Source organism: Nerophis ophidion, linkage group LG21 (genome assembly GCF_033978795.1).
Source record: "Nerophis ophidion isolate RoL-2023_Sa linkage group LG21, RoL_Noph_v1.0, whole genome shotgun sequence".
NCBI lineage: Eukaryota > Metazoa > Chordata > Actinopteri > Syngnathiformes > Syngnathidae > Nerophis > Nerophis ophidion.
In genome coordinates this window covers 24,319,320-24,343,635 of record NC_084631.1, presented here as the reverse complement: position 1 = coordinate 24,343,635, position 24,316 = coordinate 24,319,320, and the positions used below count along the sequence as shown (strand labels likewise).

General features: G+C 39.1%; 1 protein-coding gene across 4 annotated transcripts in view; it reads left to right on the top strand.

The window, feature by feature from the left end:
• kpna5 (karyopherin alpha 5 (importin alpha 6)) overlaps positions 1–19,427 on the top strand; it is an 89,415-nt gene extending 69,988 nt beyond the window's left edge. For 3 of the 4 annotated variants that reach the window (XM_061882314.1, XM_061882313.1, XM_061882315.1), the window contains exons 5-14: positions 915–1,009; positions 1,287–1,418; positions 2,330–2,418; positions 2,498–2,597; positions 2,674–2,837; positions 6,565–6,643; positions 6,728–6,853; positions 6,940–7,067; positions 12,126–12,304; positions 17,999–19,427. In XM_061882314.1, the coding sequence (XP_061738298.1) occupies positions 915–1,009; positions 1,287–1,418; positions 2,330–2,418; positions 2,498–2,597; positions 2,674–2,837; positions 6,565–6,643; positions 6,728–6,853; positions 6,940–7,067; positions 12,126–12,304; positions 17,999–18,186 (1,280 nt within the window). In that variant the 3' untranslated portion in view covers positions 18,187–19,427. Of the gene's footprint in view, positions 1–914; positions 1,010–1,286; positions 1,419–2,329; positions 2,419–2,497; positions 2,598–2,673; positions 2,842–6,564; positions 6,644–6,727; positions 6,854–6,939; positions 7,068–12,125; positions 12,305–17,998 lie in introns of those variants that run through there. The other variant, XM_061882316.1, reaches the window with a different exon arrangement.
• Positions 19,428–24,316: the final 4,889 nt, after the last annotated feature.

The following is a 24,316-nucleotide window of genomic DNA, read 5'->3' as shown; positions in this document are numbered from 1 at the left end:
TTCATTTTCTTGCCGATTGAGCCATGGATTGAATCTGCTCTCATGAACGTGTGCCCTTTCTCCAGATATTTTATCACAATCTCGGGTGGGCCCCATTTTGTGTTTACACATTGGGCAAGAGCTGTGTACAGCAGTGGTCCCCAACCACCGGATCGATTGGTACCGGGCCACAGAATAATTTTTTATTAATTTTTATTATTTTTTGATTAAAAAAAAATATATATATATTTTTTATTTTTTTATTAAAACAACATAAAAAACACAAGGTACGCTTACAAGTAGTGCACCAACCCTAAAAAAACTCCCTTTTTCATGACAAAGGGAAGAAAAAAAAAAAAGAAAAAAAAACGAAACAATTTTGTCTCATAATGATTGTGAACGATAGGCAAACTTCCCCAAAAAGTGCAATTACCGGTACCCGTTAAAAACAATATTTTTAAATATACCGTATTTGAAGGGTCCATGCCACTGCTGTTCTTTTTATATGTAATATAGTTGAAAATTGTTGCTATCAATGAGTATATTATAAGCACAGTATTGTTTTGATATGCTAGGAGCTGTAGGCCACAGCTGTTCTTATGTCCTTTTTTTTTTTTTTACAATGTATCGTTATGTCTTGTCAGGTCATACTGCAATTTAAATTCTGTGCAAATACATGTTGAAGCACAATAATCCTAACACTTGATCGATTAGGTCTTGAATTTAAAAGTGCATTTGTTCATTTATTTTTATTGTATTATTGATAATCGTAGAAATGTATCCGTAATGACTACTGAAATTCCGCAAAAGTGACAACCCTAAACTGCAGCTTGTTATTGTACTAGAATGCTTTTATTATGTGACTTTTTACTGTCAACCTTTTGAATTTTTTTGTAGTTTTTTTCTATGTTTAGGAAATGTATTTTTGTTTTCAGAACCGAACCCTCCTATAGACGAGGTTATTGCCACGGCCGGCGTTGTCAATCAGTTTGTTGAGTTCCTGAAGAGGAGTGAAAACTGCACATTGCAGGTAAAGAGTTTGCTCGGTCACACAATGAACTTCTCGCAATACCTCAATGTTTGTTACATCAATAATTGTGCATGCCACTGCTTCAACACAACATTTTTACACTGGAGGGCCTTATTTGTTGGGGTCATTACAAAGTAAAGGGTTGCGCTGGAGAATTTTATCAAGTTTGAGGGCTATAATTGTTGTGCAAAAACCAGTAAGTCGTATCTGGATGAAGCAGCCCCGCTCGATCATGAGATAGAGCACAGTTGCTGAATTGAGCTGTCATTTGTTTCAGTTTGAGGCAGCCTGGGCTTTAACCAACATTGCCTCTGGGACCTTCCTCCACACCAAAGTTGTGATTGAAACCGGAGCTGTTCCCATTTTCATCCAGCTGCTGAACTCTGAGTATGAGGACGTCCAGGAACAGGTGAGAACTTTGCAGTCCAACGCAAGCATGACTGATAATCAAAGCAATTGCTATTTGTATGCAGTCTTGTTTGGAGTAAGTGGTTCCGTCCTTAGTGCTGACATTAAAGTGTACATTGTAAAAATAATAATACTGGATTAAAGTTAAATTTATATATATACATATATATACACACACAAATATTTTGTATGTGTATATAAATGTTTATATGTATATATACAAATGTGTGTTTGCATGTATATATACACATGTATACATGTATAAAGACACATGCAAACATACATACACACACATATCTATATACATTTATACACGTGTGTATGTATGTATGTATATATATATATATATATATAAAACCAAAATATGAAAATAAATAGTGGTTAATTAACCACCATGGCTTCAATGGGGGAGCATAGAGTGGGCTCTTTAACTGCAACAAAACCAGACAATCATTGGATAAATGCTTGGTTTTGTCCTGCCCACGGACACCCACCGTCTCTGGAAGTGAAAGGAAAGTGGGCTCGGTTGGCTGCATGATGATCTGTCTCAGGCTGAATATAAGGGAATCAATGATCTTGAAATATAAGCTATTGCCAGAGCATTTTTGTACTTTATTTTTCAACATTTTTAAAATCTAAAATCTTCATATCTTTAATCTTTTACTGGAGACTGTATTTGTGTTTAGAAAGTAGCTGAAAACAAGCTTCCCCTCTTAATAACACCAGAAAAAGTTGCTAGATTTGTTGTCAATTGAGGAATAAAAGGTCACTTAAAGAATTGGTGAAGTCTCTAGAAACTTGAAACGTTTTCAACTAAGTACATATGATCTTGTCGCAACTTTGCCCCACTGGTTTGTAATATTTGTGAGTGCTGGTCCAGGAGAGTTTTGCTGACTCCATGGTCTGTTTCAGGCGGTCTGGGCTTTGGGGAATATCGCTGGAGATAATGCAGAATGCAGAGACTATGTGCTCAGCTGTGACATCCTCCCGTTTCTGCAGCAGTACGTTGCTCTTCTTCTCTCCCCGTCTTTTTCAAGCGTGTTGCACGCCAAATAATCGTCTTGCATCGTCTTGTTTCAGGCTACTTGCAAAGTCCAACCGTCTCACGACAACCAGAAATGCCGTTTGGGCTCTGTCCAACTTGTGCCGCGGGAAGAACCCCCCACCAGATTTTTCGAAGGTCAGATTTGGAGTTTAAAAAACTGATTGTGTCCTCAGTATTTAACTGCTCCTGTCTTGACATGAATGGGTATTAGGTGTCGCCGTGCCTTAGTGTGCTGTCCAGGCTGCTCTTCAGCAGCGATCCAGATGTGCTGGCTGATGCTTGCTGGGCTCTGTCCTACCTGTCCGACGGCCCCAATGAGAAGATCCAGACAGTTATTGACTCTGGTGTCTGTCGCAGGCTGGTGGAGCTGCTCATGTAAGTGGCAGCTGTAACTTTTAGAAGTGTAGCAAAGGTTTTTCTTGGTTATTGTGGTCCCCTGCTCCCTGAGGTCATTATTTGTGTGTCTGGGCTGGTCTTGCATGCAGCTTGACGGGAAGGACAACTGACTAATTTTGTCTGGCAACTGACTAATTTTGTCTATCGGGATCAAAATGTATGCTGCTTTGTAGGAGATGAAAAACCTACCAATATTATGCTTGTCTTGTTAGGGTGTAAACTCTGAGACTATTAGCAGATGATCAACAAATACTAGGGATGTAACAGTATAATACAAAACCGAAAACCAGTGAAGTTGGCACGTTGTCTAAATCGTAAATAAAAAATAATTTTTAAATCCTTTCCAACCTAAATTCAATTGAATAGACTGGAATGACAGGATACTTAACGATGGAACTGGAAAACTTATTTTTTGCAAATATTAGCTCATTTGGAATTTGATGCCTGCAACAAGTTTCAAAAAAGCTGGCACAAGCGGCAAAAAAGACTAAGAGAGTTGAGGAACGCTCATCAAACACTTATTTGGAACATCCTACAGGTGAACAGGCTAATTGGGAACAGGTGGGTGCCATGATTGGGTATAAAAGGGGGGGTCTGTGTGTGTTTATGCATGCGCACAAACAAATATGCGCACATAGACACACAGTCGTGGTCAAAAGTTTACATACACATGTAAAAAACATAACGTCTTTCCAATAATTTCTACAACTGTTATCTTTTTGTGATAAAGTTATTAGAGCACATCCTTGTTTATCACAAAAAACATTCATGAAGTTTGGTTCTTTTATGAATTTATTATGAGTCTATTGAAAATGTGACCAAATCTGCTGGGTCAAAAGTATACATACAGCAATGTTTATATTTGATTACATTATTACTGTATTGTTACTATTATTTTAAAGATGTAGACAACGTACAAGAAACCCACAATGCGTGTACTTGGCCACATTTGGACAAATGTATGCGTCTGGATAAAACAATGCCCAAAACATTAATTTTAGTTAGCCCAAATTAAAGCTGCTCTCGACATGGGAGACGTGGAATACACTATAGTAAATAGTTGCTACACTATAGTACAGGGGTCACCAACCTTTTTGAAACCAAGAGCTACTTCTTGGGTAATGGTTTATGCGAAGGGCTACCAGTTTGATACACACTTAAATAAATTGCCAGAAATAGCCAATTTGCTAAATTTACCTTTAACTCTGTTATTATTAATAATTAATTATATTTATCTTTGTGGAAACACTGATCATCTTAATGATTTCTCACAAAAAATATATACAGAAACAGATTAAAAAAATAAATAAAATGGTTATTTCTATCTGTCATTCCGTAGTACATTTTTTTTCCTTTTACGGAAGGTTTTTTGTCGAAAATAAATGATGAAAAAAACACTCAAATGAACAGTTTAAAAGAGGAGAAAACACGAAAAAAAATAAAATAAAATTCTGAAACATAGTTTATCTTCAATTTCAACTCTTTGAAATTCAAAATTCAACCCCAAAAAAATGAATTGAAAAACTAACTAATTTGAATCTTTTTGAAAAAAAATAATAATAATTTATGGAACATCATTAGTAAATTTTTCTCATTAAGATTAATTGTACAATTTTGATGACATGTTTTAAATAGGTTAAAATTCAATCTGCACTTTGTTAGACTATATAACAAATGGGACCAAGCTATATTTCTAACAAAGATGAATCATTATTTCTTCTAGATTTTCCGGAACAAAAATTTTAATAGAAATTCAAAAGACTTTGAAATAAGATTTAAATTTGATTCTACAGATTTTCTAGATTTGCCAGAATATTTTTTTTAAATTTCAACACTAAATTGGCCCTAGTGTGTGAATGTGAGTGTGAATGTTGTCTGTCTATCTGTGTTGGCCCTGCGATGAGGTGGCGACTTGTCCAGGGTGTACCCTGCCTTCCGCCCGATTGTAGCTGAGATAGGCGCCAGCGACCCCGAAAGGGAATAAGCGGTAGAAAATGGATGGATGGATGGATGGAAATTTCAATCATAATAAATTTGAAGAAATATTTCACAAATATACTTTGTCGTAAAAACAGAAGCTAAAATGAAGAATTAAATTAAAATGTATTTATTATTCTTTACAATAAAAAAAAATACCTGAACATTGATTTAAATTGTCAGGAAAGAAGAGGAAGGAATTTAAAAGGTATATGTGTTTAATAATCCTAAAATCATTTTTAAGGTTGTAATTTTTTCTCTAAAATTGTCTTTCTGAAAGTTATAAGAAGCAAAGTAAAAACTAAATGAATTAATTTAAACAAGTGAAGACCAAGTCTTTAAAATATTTTCTTGGATTTTCAAATTCTATTTGAGTTTTGTTTCTCTTAGAATTAAAAATGTCGAGCAAAGCGAGACCAGCTTGCTAGTAAATTAATCCAATTAAAAAAAAATTGAGGCAGCTCACTGATAAGTGCTGCTATTTGAGCTATTTTTAGAACAGGCCAGCGGGCTACTCATCTGGTCATTACGGGCTACCTGGTGCCCGCGGGCACCGCGTTGGTGACCCCTGCTAGTTGGTGTTTTACAACAAGACAGTTGCTGACATTTTGTTCATTATTTCTACTGTTTATATTTTTACATTGAATAGTTGAATCATTTTGAAACAAACAACGTACCTGCAAGAAATGTGTTATTTAAAGCTATAAATCACAAATGGCTATTCAGAAAAAGGAATTTAGCTAATAGAATAAACATTGTGTTTACTCTTAATGATTTTTGCATTTGGACCAGTTAGAAGTGGAGAGGGAGTCGAAGAGACAGAAATTGGCTATAAAATCCAAGGCAGAATCTACTAAAGCAGAAACAAAAAGGTAAATGCAAACTGCTCAGACATTTGCGAGTAAGGCTTAGGTCAGAGCCATCAAAGCAAAAATGCCAAAGTAATATGTGAATAAACCAAAGTAATGTGTAAATTATGTAAATAACTAAATTAACCATCCGTGGCTGTGATTTGAGCGCTAGTGAGGTTGTAAATACTGTATAGAGTAGGCTAACCCATGTGGTTCCTATGGATGTAACACAAGTTATTACTGTAGTGACTAAATAACGTATTGACTAAAACAGACATAGTGATTCATTTGTAAGATTGGGGTATGTATTTTTGTAAACTCTGTTGATGATTTTCCAATTCTTTAAACACTAACACATCTTTAAATTGTGCACATTTTTTGTGCTAATTTTTGCATACTCATTGGCCCCCAGACCCCTGGCTTATTTCCAGTCTTTCTCATTAAGTTTAAATCACATGCCTGATTAACCAAATATTACCTCAACTGGAAGCTTTAAAACTAATTATTTGCTTGAAACAGTGGATATTTCTGCACAAATATTTGCACTTAAAAATGCATGTTTGGAATAATAAATATGATTAGAATATTTGAGCATTATGTTTGTGTTCAGTTACACCAAGTGTGTTCATCCTAAAACATTTGTGCCACTTCATTTTACACACAAACACATTTTTACCAAGTCTTTTTGTTTTTGGACAATGCTACAATAATATAGTCCCGTGGCCTTGATACAATGTTGGTATCGTAGCATCCCTAATAAATACTCTGCACAACTTTGTGTAAGTGTTGTGCTGAAGCTGCTGTACAAGACACATCAATAAGTGGTGGGCTTAATAAAAAGTGCATGTTGTATTGAAATTGTGTACGTTCTCTCACAGGCACAGTGACTATAAGGTGGTCTCTCCTGCTTTGCGGGCAGTGGGCAACATCGTCACAGGAGATGACATTCAGACACAGGTCAGCTCTTGCTAGCGCGTGACGGACTACCAACCAGTGTTTGTGAAACCTGTGTAACATGCTGCTTTCTACCTGACACCGTAGGTGATCTTGAACTGTGCAGCACTGCCTTGTTTGCTACACCTGCTCAGCAGTCCCAAGGAGTCTATCAAAAAGGAGGCTTGCTGGACTGTGTCCAACATCACAGCCGGAAACAGAGCTCAGATTCAAGTACATTTCTTCTAAACCGTTCGTTCAAGTTTATCCTGCCTCAAAGCAGGCTGCTGTTTTGTAGCTTACATCCTTTCTCTTACCAGAATGTGATTGATGCCAACATCTTCCCAGTACTGATTGAGATTCTTCAGAAGGCAGAGTTCCGCACTCGGAAAGAGGCAGCGTGGGCAATAACCAACGCTACCTCTGGTGGAACCCCGGTACAAATAAGGTACCAAACATTTGACATCTTGTATCCCACTTGGGGGACACTGCATGTTACCATTCCTCTGCCTTTGCCTAGTCTCAAACAAGATGGACACTTTGGACTTATTTTTCCTTTTGAACAGTTTATTCGACAAATGATCGTTAATACAAATGATGTACAGTAGTCGCTAATACAGGTTTAATCAACCCTACAGACAATAAGAGAAACAATGAGCAAAAGAGGCAAAAGTGAAGGTGAACAAAACACTGGATTGTTGTGCACAGAGAATATTATACAATGTGTGTTGTGTGTTTTGAAAGGGTGCAGGAGATGTCAACATGGGCCTGCTATTATGGTCATTGTGTACACAATTTGGACAGCAGGTGGCAGTAGTGAATAGAGCATCGCATGTAAATGCGGGGTTTCTCCAGGCATAGACAATTAAATTTAATTAAAGTGTTACTCTGGCGTAAATATTTTGGATGGGCGCGGGTTTTTGCTAAGAAACACTAAGTTTTTGGGGATCTGGGGCGTTCGTTCTTCTCATCATGACTTGTGCCCCCCTAAAACATGCCATGGCCCCAAATTGAATGATTTTTGTTTGCAATGTGAGAAGTTTTTCCAGGCAAGAACTCTGCTCAACCGAATAATTTGAATGCACCAAAGTAATTAATAGTTATTTTTTTGGGGAAAGAATGAGAGGAAATGTTAGGGGTGTAAAACTAAAAAATAAGTACAATAAATTAATATTCTTCAGTATAATTAAAATAATAAATCATGTGAAAATTACATTAGAATGTAATGTGTTTTAAGATATACAAGATTGATTGAAGTGCAATTTTTGCAAACAAATATCGAGAGTCCATTTTGTTTCAATGTTTGCTGACCTATCTAAAGTTATTCATCTTCCAAAGTCAATATTACAAAATACTACAGTAATGCAAAATGTTTATTTTGTTTGAAAGAGTTTACTTGCATTATATGTCATGATTACATTAGTGCTTAATTTGGCCACAGTTAATGTAAACTATTCTACTATTCAACAAAATGATTGTAAAATTTTGTCCAGAGAGACAATGGTGTGCTTTTGACTATATATAATAATGACCTGCTGTCAGACATGGGCATTCAATTTGTTTGAAGTTGCAGTAAAAAGCGTTACATTAGGTTTGCTGACACATGCAAAAACCCTGGTATTTTAGACTCCATACACACATACAGTATGTCTGCAGAGCGCCTCACTGACAGGTGAGGTCTTTGCATAGAAAAGGAATGTAAAACAGATACATAAGTGAGAGCATAAATCACTCCAACCTCTACCTTAGCACAGTGGCATTGTTTCTCAGTGCGTGTGATGGAGGTAGAGACAAAACGATTGAACGTATGCGCCCACAAAGCATTGACCTAATTGTTCCTGAACGCAGCTTCCAGTAAAGGCAGAGTTTGCTGGCAGAGTTCCTGATCTCTGCCAAGTTTTTAACTAGACGAGGACTTCATTAGCAGCACATTTTTAAGTGGATGTCCGTAATTATTTAGTAATACTATACTACGTTTAACTTAAAGGGGAAAAATACAAGGTTTTGACTTTACTTAAGAAGATCTACATTGAACTTTATAGCTGGGAAACGCCAGCTTGCAGGAACAAGATACTAGAACTACAATCCAAATTCAGTATTACAACCCTGAGTGTGTTCATATGTGTTACAAATGTGAACTAAGTATGTGATGCAAATCATCATAAGTACTCTAATAGTAAGTAATTGGAAATATTGATGCAATAGGCTTGTGACTAAAAGACCAGTTTCAGCGACACGGGGAGTGGCCAAGAGACTGAATGTGCTTTAGATCAGTGTTTCTTAACCATAGGGCGGGGCGCGTAGTTGGGCCATGAGCGGCCCCTACAGGCCTGCCAAAAAATGTGTTTCTCAGCTGCGGTCCGTATAGCCCGCAGCGGTACTCTGTTGTAATACACTTTTCCACCACTTGTGGCAGTAATGACAATATCAAACAAACAAAAGAAGTCATAGAGAAGGTTCCTAAGTGCAAAAATGATTACTGAAATTGTGAATCTGTATTTTCATTTGTACTTTAATTTTTTTGATAGTATATTTATTTTACCTATACATAATTGTATGGGAATTTATTTTTGGTCCATTATTTGTGAGTCCCTTCTTATGCACTATATTTGTTATTTTCTAATCAGCCTGACCTAAGCCAAATGTTTGTCTAAATAAGTAATTGTCTGTGATTAACACATGCTTTCATCATTTGACAAGGTTGTAAACTGTAAGTATGTTAGATAAAATTATTGAATACTATTCAAAACAACATTAAGATGACTAAATCAGTATTAATATTTGACTTGGACCCAGGCCCACTTGTAGTGGAAAGTTGGGCCCCAAGGTCAACAATTTTAACTCCTGGTTTAGTTGGTACTAGGGTTGTACAGTATACCGGTACTAATAAAGTACCGCGATACTAATTTATTGAAATCGGTAGTATACTACCTTTTGAAAAATACCGTTCTTTCATCTGAATGTCCGCCGTGCGGCGATGACTACCGAGCCAAGACGCTTGATGTTAAGTGTGTCAAAACGCACACACAAAATGCATTTAAGCATTAACATCTTGGAGAGAAACAATGGCAAAAAACAACAATTCTACTGGTTAATATAGAGGAGGGGTCTCAGACACGTGGCCCGCGGGCCAATAGCGGCCCGCGAGACGTTTTTTTGCGGCCCCCACCTTAATAGGAAAGTTTATTGTTAGTGCGGCCCGCAAATTTTATATGAATGGCGCTTGACAGCATTGTTTGCGGAGCTGAAAGAATCTACCAATCACGGTATGGTATGTGGCTCACAAGGGCCGAATATTGACGTCACTTGCGTGTTGCAAGCAGAGAAACGTTTTGCCGCTTTTCCAATAGACCAGCATGCGCTCTTCTTCTCTCCCTCCGTTTCTCCCTCTCTCGCCCGCCTGCTCGCTCTCTCTCTCTCTCTCTCTCTCTCTCTCTCTCTCTCTCTCTCTCTCTCTCTCGAGCTCTGTCTGTCACTGTGTGTGTGTCTCTCTCTCGCTCCCTCCCCCGGCACCGCTGTAAACAGTCCGGTGAGACGAGGGCCCGGTAGCTTCCGAATCACTCCGCCGAAGGACCGAGCGACAATACAAAACTGTGTTGTACTGGACCCCAGCGCTGATACTCCGACAGAGAGTCGCTGGGCAAATCGGACGTGTAACACGTTAGTCGTGATGTCAGACCGTTCGGGGCTACTTGTGCTACCGTAGCTGTAAACTCCACGACGAGGCCCCCTTCACCCCTACCATTTGTGTTTTATCTTTAACAAATGTGTGTTTTACTTGTTAGATGGCTTATGTGTGTACTTTGGTTCATAGTTTTGTATTTACAACTTACTAATAATTGTATTTTTCTTAAAGCACAGACCAGGACTGGCAACCTGAAGCATGTAATATAATGTCAATAAAGCTTTTCATTATATTCTAACCTAATCCTTGATTTTGGCAGACTATATATAACATGGAAAATTGTAAATTGTTCTTTGAGTGCAACAAGAAAAGCCCAATGTTAAGTTATATTTTAACCTTCTAAAAGTGTTTTTTGACTGCAATAAGAAACATATGTTTATTGTATTGTAATATTTTATGTTAAAATAAAGCCAAACTTGACATAATATGCAGTTCCCTTTATGGTACCGGTAACAAATTATTGGTATCGGGACAACCCTATTTGGTACCGTCTATTTAAATAAAGAAGGGAACAATACAAACAAGTCACGGATTCTGCACTTGTTGTATTTATTGTGGCTTAAACTGCCGGAATTTGCGACAGCTTTATCAGAAAGTTGAAGTGTTTTAAGAAATATTGCTTTTTAATAACTGTGAAAGAACTTGTGATTTTCTGAATATAATGTTAAAGGGGTCATATTAACATTATTTTGTAAATTCAACCCTTGTGATCTACAGTGGGGTAAAGAAGTATTTAGTCAGCCACCGATTGTGCAAGTGCTCCAAATTAAAATGATGACAGAGGTCTGTAATTTTCATCATAGGTTCACTTCAACTTTGAGAGACAGAATGTGAAAAAAAATCCAGGAATTCACATTGTAGGAATTTTAAAGAATTTATTTGTAAATTATGGTGGAAAATAAGTATTTGGTCACTTCAAACAAGGAAGATCTCTGGCTCTCACAAACCTGTAACTTCTTCTTTAAGAAGCTCTTCTGTACTCCACTCGTTACCTGTATTAATGGAACCTGTTTGAACTCGTTATCTGTATAAAAGACACCTGTCCACAGCCTCAAACAGTCTGACTCCAAACTCCACTATGGCCAAGACCAAAGAGCTGTCGAAGGACACCAGGAAAAAAATTGTAGACCTGCACCTGACTGTTAAGAGTGAATCTACAATAGGCAAACAGTTTGGTGTGAAAAATCAACTGTGGGAGCAATTATCACAAAATAGAAGACATACAAGACCACTGATAATCTCCCTCGATCTGGGGCTCCATGCAAGATCTCATCCCGTGGGTTCAAAATGTTCATGAGAACAGTGAGCAAAAATCCCAGAACCACACGGGGGAGGGAATCAAATCCTGTAGTGCCAGACGTGTCCCCCTGCTTAAGCCAGTGCATGTCCAGGCCTGTCTGAAGTTTGCCAGAGAGCACATGGATGATACAGCAGAGGATTGGGAGAATGTCATGTGGTCAGATGAAACCAAAATAGAACGTTTTGGTATAAACTCAACTCGTTGTGTTTGGAGGAAGAAGAATACTGAGTTGCATCCCAATAACACCATACCTACTGTGAAGCATGGAGGTGGAAACATCATGCTTTGGGGCTGTGCTAAGGGGACAGGACGACTGATCCGTGTTAAGGAAAGAATGAATGGGGCCATGTATGGTGAGATTCCTGGCTGTACTAGTTCAAAAGGTGCAAATACGCAATACTGACTGGCTCTGAATACTTATGATTATGTGATATTTCAATTTTTTATTTTCTAATAAATGAATGGATCACATTTCAATGGGTGTGAATAAGTAATTTATATTCAAACTATTCTTGTTGCAGATACCTGGTTTCCTTGAACACCATCAAACCCATGTGTGACCTTCTAACGGTGATGGACTCAAAGATTGTGCAAGTATCTCTGAATGGTCTGGAGAACATCCTCCGACTGGGAGAACAGGAGTCCAAACAGAACGGAACCGGCATCAACCCTTACTGTGCCCTCATTGAGGAGGCTTATGGTAAAACTCTGCACCTTTACACACCTTTACTCTTCTTGGAACCATTTGTTTTAGAGCCTTGACCATTATTCGGCACACAGCACAAAAAATAGATTGCAGTACTAGAACATTTCAAAGCCCCCCTACCTCAGTGAGCAGGTGGTATTAGTGGATCACATGTGTTGTAAATAGTAAATAATGACTCGTTTGCTTTGAATGATGGTCTGTGACAATTAGGACCTTAGAGCCTTAGAGTCTAATCCTAGTGATCTCCCTTACAAGACTGCATGTCATAAACAGGGGTGTCCAAACCCTTTCCACAGATGGGAGAATTTTTGAAAGGATACTAAATCCAATATAATGTCTGGCAATCATTACCATCATTTCCAGTATTAACAGCCTTTGCTAAATATTTTGTTGATGCACCTTTGGGAGCAATTCCAGCCTCAAGTCTTTTTGAATATGATGCCACAAGCTTGACACCCTTATCTTTGGCCACTTTCAACCATTCCTCTTTTCTGTACCTCTCAAGCGCCATCAGGTTGGATGGGAAGGTTTTTATCCAAGATGTCTCTGCACATTGCTGCATTCATCTTTCCCTCAACCACGACTAGTCTCCCAGCTCCTGCTGCTGAAAAGCATCCCCACAGCATGATGCTGCCACCACCATGCTTCACTGTAGGAATAGTACTGGCCCGGTGATGAGCAGTGCCTTGATTTCTCCAAATATGCCTAGCATTCACGCCAAATACTTCAATCTTTGTCTCATCAGACCAGAGAATTTAGTTTCTCATGGTCTGAGAGTCTTTTAGGTGAAATTTTGGCAAACTTTGGACTAAGACACGGCTTGTGTCTGGCCACTCTATCATACAGGCCTGATTGGTGGATTATCCTTCTGGAAGGTTCTCCTCTCCACAGAGGAATGCTGTAGCTCTGACAGAGTGACCATGGGGTTCTTGGTCACTTCCCTGACTAGACTAAGATGAACACAGCAATGTACAGTGACATTTTGGATGAAAACCAACTCTTCATCCAACCTGATGGAGCTTGAGATGTGCTGCAAAGAGGAATGAGAGAAAGTGCCCAAAGATGGGTGTGCCAAGCTTGTGGCATTGTATACGAGAAGACTTGAAGCTGTAATTGCTGCCAAAGTGCATATGTTGTAAGGTGTATTGGGTGGGGTCTCTGCCCGTGTGGCTCAACCTTGCGCTGTGGGGTGTATGTTGGTGACTTGATGCGGTGGCGGCGCGGCCCCCTTGTCTGGTCTAGATACTGTGTCTCCGTTGTTTGGGCGGTGGTGTGTTTGTGCGGGTTTTAGTTAGGGTAGTGGGGTCCTTTGGTGGAGGAGGTGTTAATGTCTCTTGTTTGCATGTTGGCGTTTGGGTTGGCCGGCGCCGGCTGGTCCCTGTGATCCTGTTGGCGTTTGGGTTGGCCGACGCCGGCTGGTCGCTGTGATCCTGTTGGCGTGTGGTTGCCGGTTGCAGTTTTTTCGATCGCTTTGATTTGATCGAGCGGTGCTGGCTGTCTGGGAGCATAGCAGCTGCTGTTTCTGCTGCCGTTTGTTTGTGGTGTGGGCGCCCATGGCTGCTGGGTCCAGTGCAGGGGGGTGTCTGATGGTGTGACTGGTGGCAGCGCGTGCAGGTGGTGGTTGTCGAGGCTGACGAACTTGCCGGCTTCATATTCGTCTATTTTCCGTCGTTGGCTTGTCGGATGTAGGCCTGGGATGCCCTTGCACCCTGCTGCGCCGCCCTTCACTCCTGGTGTCATGCTGTCGTCTGGGGAGGGCTTGTCGGGAGTTGTTCCTGGGTGACGGGGGTGCACGGCCGGACTTGTGGGGCTTGGGGGAGTAGATCAGCTGGTTCTCAGTGGGCGCCGGCACTTTTGATCGCTGTCCCGCCGGCCTGTGTATGGATTCGTTGTTGTTGTTGTTGTTGTGTGTGTGTGTGTGTGTGTGTGTGTGTGTGTGTGTGTGTGTGTGTGTGTGTGTGTGTGTGTGTGTGTGTGTGTGTGTGTGTGTGTGTGTGTGTGTGTGTGTGTGTGTGTGTGTGTGTGTGTGTGTGTGTGTGTATGTATGTATGTGTATGTCTTTAGTATATATATATATATATGTGCGTGTATGGATGGATGTTGGTATGTAAATGTGTGTACGTATGTATATGTGCGTGCATGTATGGGTATAGGTATGTGTATAGGTGTGTATATGAATATATATATATATATACTGTATTTTTCGGATTATAAATCGCTCCGGAGTATACGTCGCACCGGCCGAAAATGCATTATAAAGAAGGACAAAAACATATACAGTTTATACGTCTCACTGGAGTATAAGTCGCATTTTTGGGGGAAATTTGATAGAATCCAACACCAAGAATAGACATTTGAAAGGAAATTTAGAATAAACAATGAATAGTGAGCAACAGGCTGAATAAGTGTACGTTATCTGACGTATAAATAACCAACTGAGAACATGCCTGGTATGTTAACGTAACATATTAACATATTATGGTAAGAGTCATTCAAATAACTATAACATATAGAACATGCTATACGTTTACCAAACAATCTGTCACTCCTAATCCCTAAATCCGATGAAATCTTCTTCCTCGATGTCGCTTCTAAAAAACTCTGCCAACTCCAAAGGTATGTGCCGCTTCCTCTTGACGTTTTCTGCTGCATATTTCACTACGTCCAGCTTGTAATCTGCAGTACATGATTTCCTTTTCGGTGCCATTTTTTTTAAATCCCTTCTCAGTTTTTATAGGTTACCGCCAACGATGAAATGATCCATTTTAATAGCTACGGCAGTAGCATATAGCATATAGCAGTTAGCATTCCATGACCCCCAATGCACTTCTGCCATGACCCTACCCTGCCAAATTCTTATTGGTCGACCTGTGTGTGACGATTGCTGACGTTTGTGTGACGATTGCTGACATTTTCTTTGTCTCTTCTGCGAATGAGATAAATATTTGATATTGTGTAATCTGCAGTACATTATTTTCCTGTTCTTTGTCATTTTTGTTCAGCCCTTCTCAGTTTTCATAACTTACCGCCAACGATGAAATGATCCATTTTTACAGTAGCATATAGCATATATCAGTTAGCGTTCAATGACCCACAATGCACTTCTGCCATGACCCTACCCTGCCGAATTCTTATTGGTTGACGTTTGTGTGACGATTGCTGACATTTTCTTCGTCTCTTCCGCGAATGAGATAGATAATATTATTTGATGTTTTACGGTAATGTGTTATTAATTTCACACATAAGTCGCTCCGGAGTATATGTTGCACCCCCGGCCAAACTATGAAAAAAACTGGGACTTATAGTCCGAAAAATACGGTGTGTATATATATATATATATATATATATATATATATATATATATATATATATATATATATATATATATACCGCCCACCTCAACTGTGCATCGGTTGGGGGGGCGGGTTTGGTGGTAGCGGGGGTGTATAATGTAGCCCGGAAGAGTTTGGGATACATGGGATTCTGGGTATCTGTTGTGTTTATGTTGTGTTACAGTGCAGATGTTCCCCCGAAATGCGTTTTTCATTCTTGTTTGGTGTGGTTTCACAGTGTGGCGCATATTAGTAAGAGTGCTAAAGTTGTTTACATAGCAACCCTCAGTGTAACGTGTATGGCTGTTGAGCAAATATGCCTTGCAGTCGCTTATGTGTGTCTGCAGAAGACTTATACAACATGTGAATGGGCTGGTAAGCTGTTTGTTATGGTTGTAGAGGGCGCTAAACGCATTGTCATCATAGCGCGCCCTTATTATTGTTGTTTGGGTGAAAACCAGCAGACAGTCAAGAGAATGGTTGCTCTGAAACTCGGTAGTCACCCGGAAAAATTGAGATGGTTGGCAAATGTGATGTTGTCAAGCGGCATTCACATAAAACTTGCGGGCCGCACTAATATTAAATTTTAATATTAAGGTGCGGGCCGCGTGTCTGAGACCCCTGGTTAATACATAGCACAAAGTAAAAAAAAAAACAACTTTGTACGCTGTGTTTTTTAAATTTCAAAAGAGTCTTGTGGCTCCCATAGTTTTCTTTATTTTGTGAAACTGGTCAAAATGGCTCTTTGAGTGGTAAAGGTGGCCGACCCCTGCTGTAGATGATGGTACATATGCACAAAATAAACCACATGATATTAGTACATCAGTCGAGGAAAATGATCAAACTACATACATGGCATACTGTAATTTGATTTTGATATTTTTTTATCTTGATTGATTAAAAATGAACACCATTGAGTTCACTGATGAACATTATTTCATCATTTATTCAGAATATATAAATAACGACAAATAAAGATAGAATACTATTAACCGCAACATGTAAGTGTAAAAAAACAACAACATTATGATTTTTACATTTTCAGAATGTGCTTCTATTTTTAAACACAGAAAACAATCTGAAGGTGTCTTTATTTTTAAGTTATCATGCAGGGATTTTAACAGTCCGGCCCACTTGGGAGTAGATTTTTCTCCATGTGGCCCCCGATCTAAAATGAGTTTGACACCCCTGGTCTAGAACATGTTTTGCTTTATTCATTATTGATGTGTTTCTTGTTACTTTATGTTGTCTATTTTTTACATGAGATTTTCCATTAATTTTATCATCTATTATTACACCCAAAAATGTGGTTTCTTTTACCCTTTCAATATTTACTCCGTTTATTTGTTTTTGTGTTCGACTTTCTCTTCTGCAGTTACCAAATAGCATTATTTTAGTCTTACTGAGATTCAAAAAGTTTGTTTTTGTCAAACCATCTTTTTAATTTGTTCATTTCTTCTGTTATTATTTTTATTAGCTTCTGTGCCTTCTCTCCCGAACAAAATGCTGTTGTATCATCTGCAAATAATACAAACGTTAAGTCATTTGTAACCTTACAAATGTCATTTATATAGAGATTGAACACTTTTGGTCCAAGTATTGATCCCTGAGGTATGCTACAAGATATTTTTAGCTCTATGGAAGTGTAGTAGTTAGAACCGTGGTTCTTAACCTTGTTGGAGGTACCGAACCCTACCAGTTTCATATGCGCATTCACCGAACCCTTCTTTAGTGAAAAACTTATGTTTAGTTTTTTTTCAAATTCGAGAAAAACGTATGTTTTTTTTTTATTGGTGCACAAAATGAACTGTGCATAAACATCACCTTGTTCACAGAACAAAACCAACACAGTGCATAATTTCACAACAAATTACACACCTTACACACATTACCATGAATTGATTAACGTGGAACCACACTTAAACAAGTTGAAAAACTTATTCGGGTGTTACCATTTAGTGGTTAATTGTATGGAATATGTACTGTACTGTTTCAAATAATGTATTCTCTTCCTTTGCAATCTGCTAGTAAAAGTCTCAATCAATCAATCAAAAAACCTGCAAATCAGATGGAAAATTAGAGGGAACATTGTTTGGGGGTATCCATAATACGCCGACAGGGAGAAGTTTTTATTTACACGATAATTCGGTTGTGTCTATACTTCCGTGGCGAAGGCTCCGCCGAACCCCTGAGGCCGACTCACCGAACCCCTACGGTTCGATCAAACCCAGGTTAAGTACCACTGAGTTAGAAAAAAAAATGGTCTGAAAGCGTCCAAAGAAGTAGCATTTTGAAGTAGCAGTCTAGCAGTGACATTGTTGACGGCTTCTTGGTTGTCTTTGTGTATCTACTTCAGGCCTGGACAAGATCGAATTCCTGCAAAGTCACGAGAACCAGGAGATCTACCAGAAGGCCTTCGACCTGATTGAACACTACTTTGGTGTGGACGAGGAGGACGCCAGCCTGGCGCCCCAGGTGGACCAGGGTCAGGGCCAGTTTATCTTCCAGCAGCAGGAAGGACCTATGGAGGGTTTCCAGCTGTAACCCTGAAGCAAGGATCCTGGGTCCTGACCTTATTGGGGCCAGGTGTCGACAAAGGAACTTCTGTGAAGAGACATGATTGGTAACCGATAAAGGACTCGGGGACGTTAAGTTGCCCTGGCGTGTGGAAGCCTACACCAGTTAACATCTCCTGATCTGCCACAATTTCATCAGACATTATTTGTATCATCCAACGCTACTTGTTTTTTAGTGGAATAATAATTCTACCCTATTTGAATGTGTAACTACCTCTTCAGCCAATCAGCGAGCAGGTGGTGTTTTTATTTGATCGCCATTAATGGACACTTGTGTGCGCTCTATCTTGACTTCCTTATTTGCCTTGAGAGGAGCTCCTCTTGTGTTCCACTCCAACTTCACCTACAGATTTTGTGTGTCCTTGTCTTTCCTCGAGTGTTGCAGATCATGCAGACGTGCACTCTGCACGGGCGACATCATCGATGTTTCATCACTTGCTCATCACGTGAGAGTGTAAAGAAAGTTGAAATGTTAACATATGTCGTCACGATTGTGATGTTTGATTTTGATGAGGTTCACTTGCTCTCAACGATGTCTTTTTCGTACATTTCAGGTGTCTTCACTTTTCTACTTTAGTTTGTACATCAGGTTTTGCTGCGGAGAAAAGAAAAAGTGGTTATTGCAATGTTAATTGGTGGACAACATGAGACCTATATTTACAAGAAATAGAACATATTTGTAATGCAAAATTTATTTCACCTCGTACATTCTCCAGTGTACACTTTTCTAATATCTGTGTAAGAGTGTATTTACATATGTATACATGTATACACACATATATGTATGCATATGTGGTATATCCATTCAGGCTTAACTCAGCACACTGGTAGTCACGTGACCGTTCCGGGCTATGGCTGGCAGTGTGTCAGGTAAGCGAGCTAATTCCCAAAAGTATATATATATTTTTTTGGCCCATTAAACAGTTGCAGTGTTTTTATATATGTTGTCAAATTCTGCAGTTAAACAAAATGTTTCCAATTCATATGAAACATGCAAGGTCGATATTGTTTTTGTGCTTTAAATTGCTATGAATAGACGGAATTGAATTTGTGACAATAGCCACAATGCTAATTTATGACAATAATGTCACGGCTTCAGTGATTTTTTGAAATATATGTTCTTTATTCTAGTGAGTACATTTGTGGTCACAAGCACAAAGAGTCAAAAGTTGAGTTATTTTCAAATAAGGAATATATTTACCATCCGCATCCATTGTGTAAGTGTGGTTTATCGCCCATTCTGTTCCATTTAACGCGATAATGTCGATTCTTCAGGCTTAGTTTGCTGTGTTCTTCTGTTTAGTTACAGCACAAAGAATACTTTAATAATATTTAATAAATGGAGCGGTGATAAGTTGCTGGTTATGCTGCGTGTGTGGGGTTACTTGAGTATATAACCCGATTCAACGTTGAAATCGCCACATCAAACATTTACTGTAGTTATTGTTACAAAACATGAATTTAATTAAATGCAATCAGATATGTAAACTTCATTCAGAATGATAAATGCAAATCCATATAATCCATTCCAAAACACCCCAAAATATTAACGCAAAACTCGAAATACGGTTAGATGATGAGTAAATGAACTTAACATTTATTTATTCAGCTTAAGAGTTTTATTGGTTATTGTAACTCAAAGGACTTTCAATGTTCCCCAGTAAACTAAACAAATACATTCTAGGTCCCCAACATTAAAAATGAAACTTTGATACCCAAGAATATTGTATCAAAAAGTACAATATAGTCAATCAATCAATGTTTATTTATATAGCCCCAAATCACAAATGTCTCAAAGGACTGCACAAATCATTACGACTACAACATCCTCAGAAGAACCCACAAAAGGGCAAGGAAAACTCACACCCAGTGGGCAGGGAGAATTCACATCCAGTGGGACGCCAGTGACAATGCTGACTATGAGAAACCTTGGAGAGGCCCTCAGATGTGGGCAACCCCCCCCCCCCCCCCCCCCAGGGGACCAAAAGCAATGGATGTCGAGCAGGTCTAACATGATACTGTGAAAGTTCAATCCATAGTGGCTCCAACACAGCCGCGAGAGTTCAGTTCAAGCGGATCCAAGACAGCAGCGAGAGTCCCGTCCACAGGAAACCATCTCAAGCGGAGGCGGATCAGCAGCGTAGAGATGTCCCCAACCGATACAGGCGAGCGGTCCATCCTGGGTCTCGACTCTGGACAGCCAGTGCTTCATCCATGGTCATCGGACCGGACCCCCTCCACAAGGGAGGGGGGGACATAGGAGAAAGAAAAGAAGCGGCAGATCAACTGGTATAAAAAGGAGGTCTCTTTAAAGGCTAGAGTATACAGATGAGTTTTAAGGTGAGACTTAAAACTCATAAAATAGTGAACTGCATCCAACCACTAGTTTTATGAAGTAATGTAAAGTACAGTATTTACCATTTTTATACAAATAAAGTTAGTATAGTATAGTATGGTATGGAGATGCAGACTTCTACGGTGACCCATAAGCTGCTTTGCAATCAAACACACCATCAGCAGCTTCTCCATATTTTCATGGATAAATATTTGCCGTTTAGAAAATTATTTTAACGCCTTTGAATGATTGATTGAAACTTTTATTAGTAGATTGCACAGTACAGTACATATTCCGTACAATTGACCACTAAATGGTGACACCCGGATACGTTTTTCAACTTGTTTAAGTCGGGGTCCACGTTAATCAAGTCATGGTACAAATATATACTATCAGCATAATAGTCAAAAGTTAAGAGTATATACATTGAATTATTTACAAGGAGGGGTAGGTCTGGTTGCTATCAGCATATTTCAGTCATCAACGAGTTTATCATCTGAGAAATGGACATTGTAACTGGTGTTGGTCTCACTTCGTAGGATATGTACAGTGAGCATAGTGAGCTCAGAAAGCATAAGAACAAGTATATACATTTGATTATTTACCATCCGGGGAGGTGGGATGTGATGAAGGAGGGGGTTAGGTTAAAGTTCTATCTACCTGGAGTTCTTTTAGTGAAGGATGATAGAGATGCACTTTATTTTACACCTGTTGGGAGTGCATTCCATAATGATGTGGAATAGAAGGAGAATGAGAACGCCACTGTGTCCTTTTGACATCGTTCGGGTGGTAGATCTGGTACCACTTTGCAGTTTTGTAATTGCCTTGCAGAGCAATTGGGGAGCAGAGTTATCCAAGCATTTAAAAACCAGTTTGACTGCATGTAACAAAATACAATTGGTAAAACTTAAAATATTGTATTTGGTCAAATTTGGCAATCGTATATATCATATACCTGCGATGAGGTGGCGACTTGTCCAGGGTGTACCCCGCCTTCCGCCCGATTGTAGCTGAGATAGGCACCAGCTCCCCCCGCGACCCCAAAGGGAATAAGCGGTAGAAAATGGATGGATGGTATCATATACTCTTCTTGTCTAGGACTTTCAAAGCACGGTTATAAAGACACTCAAATGGTCTTGATTGATGACTGGTGTGCCTGGGACCATGTAGTTAAGCAAGATATGTGTGAAAGAATCATTGAATTCATAAAAGTAAAAGCCCAGCTGAGAGTTAAGCAGTTTGTTATAATCTTAAAACGGCCTAGGTTTGCTTTCAGGGTTTTACACATTTTCTTAATGTGACTTTTAAAATTCAGCTGATAGTCTATGATTATGCCCAAATATTTGACTTCAGGTACTTGTTCAATAAGCTCTTCATTAATTTTTATACTCAGGTTTGTTTAGGTAGCTTTTTTATGGAGAAGCAGACAAAGTTAGTCTTTTTAGTGTGGAGGGTTAAACAGGACGATGCTAGCCAAGATGCTATTTTGTCTAGTTTAACATTTAACTTCTCAGCAACTACAGTACAAGTCTTACCTGATATATATCCGCATACATCTGAAAATCTACAGGTACATGGTCAACAGCCATACAGTTCACACTGAGGGTGGCCGTATAAACAACTTACAAATATGCGCCACACTGTGTACCCACACTAAACAAGAATGACAAACACATTTCGGGAGAACATCTGCACCGTAACACAACATAAACACAACAGAACAAATACTCAGAATCCCTTGCAGCACTAACTCTTCTGGGATTCTACAATATACACCCCCGCTACTCCCTACCCCTCCACCTCAACGTCCTCATGCTCTCAAATTCCAAGCTGCTGTTTTGAGGCATGTTAAAAAAAATAATGCACTTTGCGACTTCAATAATAATTATGGCAGAACCATGTTGGCATTTTTTTTCTATAACTTGAGTTGATTTATTTTGGAAAACGTCGTTACATTGTTACAAAATTAGGAATTATAATGTGTTAATTCCACGACTTTATATATCAATATATGTTGATATAGGAATCGGCAATTAAGAGTTGGACAATATCGGAATATCGGATATCGGCTATATATATAAATAATAAATGGGTTGTACTTGTATATAGGTTGTACTTGTATATATATATATATATATGTCCCACAAATAGATGACATTAATAATTTTACATACCCTATTTTGGGTTTTCTCAAGCCAAGTTATACTCTCCCCGTCTTTTCCTTTCAATATATTCGCATGTCAAATGCCGTGGATGAGCGGACACGTATCTTTCTATAGACGTCGGTTCGAATGACAGAAAAGACACTGAGGTGTTCTCGGATTTGTCCGCTCAGAAAAGGGGGAGGAGTCGGATTTGTCCGCTCAGAAAAGGGGGAGGAGTCTCGCCGACAGAGCATGTCTGGAAATGACCACAAACGTACGTCCGTCAACCTGTGACATCACAAATAGCCCACTGCTTAAAAAAACTAAACCGCAGCGTTCACAGGCATGTGCCACATAGTGAACAAGAGCTTGCTCTTTAAAGTGAACGACGGGATCCTGCTCACGATTGTGAGAGCCGGCTCCCGATCAAAAGCTATTTTTTTAATTAAATGATCTTTTAAAGCCGCATTGGTCAACAATCGCTCCTGCCCTCGTCTTTTTTTCTTCTTCTAGTCCTTCACTCTCACTATCCTCATCCACGAATCTTTCATCATTGCTCGATTTAATGGGGAAATTGTCGCTTTCTCGGTCCGAATCGCTCTAGCTGCTGGTGGCTATGATTGTAAACAATGTGAGGATGTGAGGAGCTCTACAACCCGTGACATCACGCGCACATCGTCTGCTACTTCCGGTACAGGCAAGGCTTTTTTATTAGAGAGCAAAATTGCGAACTTTAGCGTCGATGTTCTCCGGAATGTCTGCAACTTGTGGACGGCCCAGCAGAAGGTATAGAGAAGTTTCTTAAGCGCAAAAATTATGACTAAAGTGGTAAAGCTGTATTTTTGTTTACATTTTAATTTTTATTGACAGTTAATGCAAGAAACATATTTTTTATTCACACAGCATAATTGTAAGTAGGATTCTTTTTCATCAGCTATTAATGAGTCCCTCCTTATGCAGTATATTTGATCAGTGCTTATTTTTCCAATAAGCCTGACCTAAGCCTAAGATTTATGGTATTGTTTAACCCTATCGAGTATCCAACTCTGTAACAACTTTTACAAGTCAGAAAAGGGATAAAATCGCCACAGGTCCCCTTAAATAAGTTTTTCCGGTCCTCATCTTTTTGTTTAGCTTCTTGGCATCTTTAGACTTCTCATTCCTCATGTTGTTAATCCCTTGGTGAATTTCTTACGCATTTCATTCAACATGGCCATCATTTCCAGTGAAACTCTTTTTTTTTGGCTCCCCTCCATGTCCTCGTCAACAGCTTTGAGGTTCCGATGTTAGACGGTGTTTGCTCGTCCTGCTCGCCATCATAGGAAAGATATGTGAACACATTAAATACTGAAGTAAAAACCTGACAGAAACAATGTACTATATATAAAAAGGCTGACTGAGGCGTTCTTTACCTTTTTGACCTAAATATTGCAACTTTTCCACCACAGGCGGGCCCCGGTCCACCTTGTATAGTAACACTGATTTATTCATCTTAATCTTGATTTTAATCATATTAAATAATTATATCCAACCTACTTACAGTTTACAATGTTGTTCAAAGATATTAGAGCATTGTGTTAATCACAAAGATCGATTGATTGATTGAGAAGTTTATTGAC